Consider the following 1,920-nt stretch of genomic DNA (forward strand, 5'->3'; position numbering starts at 1 on the left):
GTCGCATGTTTGTCTTAGCCCAGTAGTCAAAATGAAATACTTGGGAATTGAGGAGTTGGAGTAAAGAGAAGCACGTCGACTCGGTAACAGTGCAGGAAAAAGTAATTCAGACAAACAGAAACAAAACTACAGAGGGAAAGAAAAGAAGTAGAACCTACCAGGGGCGCCATCCAACCACCCGCGGGATATTTGGGAAGGATGGAAGTGAAAATGTGACACCACGATAGTTCAAGTTTTTGGTGCGAGTTTTTTCCACGTCTCCTGTTCTGTCAGAAGTCACTTCATTTTTTAAAGAAACAAATTCTGAAGACAGAAATGAGTATCATCTACCAATTTCATATTACTAAAAGTACAGTTTTGCCATCACGTCTACGCAGAACCCACCACAACATTATCATTGCCGCGTGGGGTAAATCATGTGACACGAAGTCTTCATAGATCAATTTCACAATAAATAGTCGTCACGTGACTGGCTGGCAGCGATGTACATGTACATCTTAGCGGGACAAGGAGTACTGTCGCCGAGTCTAATTTTTGGTTTTGCTTCAAACAAAATTGTTATCATTTCAGCGGCATAAAGGCATTATTTGGAATTGTTTCACAGATTTTGCGACTTGAAATTTGTGGAGAACTACAGGAATTTTACTCCAGTGTTTTTGATGAAATAGCCAAAATTTCTTCCACCTTTTTGTGCCTCAACACTTTGGAAATGTTTGACGGAATTACCAAGAAACTGAAGGTTATCCGCATATTTTTTTCCAATTCGTTATTTAATAAAAATTTTTGTTTTTCCAGAAAATAAAAAAGTCCGGTATTTGTATTTTGGATCGTGTATAGCCTTCCCTTTTCTGGTGACAGGGGAAATAGTACCTATTGCAAGTTTTGTTTTCATCAGAAGACAACGTTTATCTTGCTTTTGTTTTTGTACTGTCATTTCGAATTTTCTTCATACGTATGATTGATTAAGTCTGTTGTAAATGGTAGAGCTATTGGGATTTGTGTGTTTTGGTTGTCTTGATATGGGTGATTTGGAAGAAAAGGGGAATGAGCGAGGGAAAGAAGAGGGAGGGGTGGAGAGGACGGGTGTCTGTAGAAATGAGTCGTTCAGCCAAAAGAAAGGAAAACGATTATTTGTTAAACGTTTCAAAAAAATTGCGATTAACGGGCTACTCAAACATTTAAACACTGAGAAGAAAACAACTGAGAATTTGAAAATAAATTGACTCTCTAAGTAGAGGTCATGCTCAGCACGTCACGTTTCTGCCACTTTACAAATCCTGGACATTCTAGAACAGCGGTGGCGAGGCCTCTATGGGGCAGCTGGCCAGGATGTTTGTCAACACGACTGTCGGAACAGTCGACCTGATGGAGGCAGATAGAACCGTCGACCTGATGAACAAAGACAGAACAGTCGACCTGATGAACAAAGATAGAACCGTCGACCTGGTGAACAAAGATAGAACCGTCGACCTGATGAAGGCAGATAAAACCGTCGACCTGATGAACAAAGACAGAACAGTCGACCTGATGAACAAAGATAGAACCGTCGACCTGATGAACAAAGATAGAACCGTCGATCTGATGAAGGCAGATAGAACCGTCGACCTGATGAACAAAGATAGAACCGTCGACCTGATGAACAAAGATAGAACAGTTGACCTGATGAACAAAGATAGAACAGTTGACCTGATGAACAAAGATAGAACAGTCGACCTGATGAAGGTAGATAAAACAGTCGACCTGATGAAGGCAGATAGAACCGTCGACCTGATGAAGGCAGACACACACACAACGTCACCGAAGCAGTAATTTTATTCGCCTTTTTTCCCCTTCAGTCTGTTTGGGCTTGTGTCTAACGTCATCAATATTGTTGTCTTTCTAAAAATAGGTGGGAAAGACCCCGTTTATTATGTGTCTCTT

The 1,920-nt window shown here is 40.8% G+C and overlaps 1 protein-coding gene across 1 annotated transcript in view; it reads right to left on the reverse strand.

The window, feature by feature from the left end:
- The window catches only part of LOC101850106 (rhodopsin kinase GRK1-like), a 2,163-nt gene extending 1,229 nt beyond the window's left edge, over positions 1-934 (reverse strand). The window contains exon 1 of the mRNA XM_013086754.1: positions 929-934. Coding sequence (XP_012942208.1) covers positions 929-934 — 6 coding nt within the window. The remainder of the gene's footprint in view (positions 1-928) is intronic.
- Between the last annotated feature and the right edge of the window lie 986 nt (positions 935-1,920).

Source organism: Aplysia californica, unplaced genomic scaffold (genome assembly GCF_000002075.1).
Source record: "Aplysia californica isolate F4 #8 unplaced genomic scaffold, AplCal3.0 scaffold00501, whole genome shotgun sequence".
NCBI lineage: Eukaryota > Metazoa > Mollusca > Gastropoda > Aplysiida > Aplysiidae > Aplysia > Aplysia californica.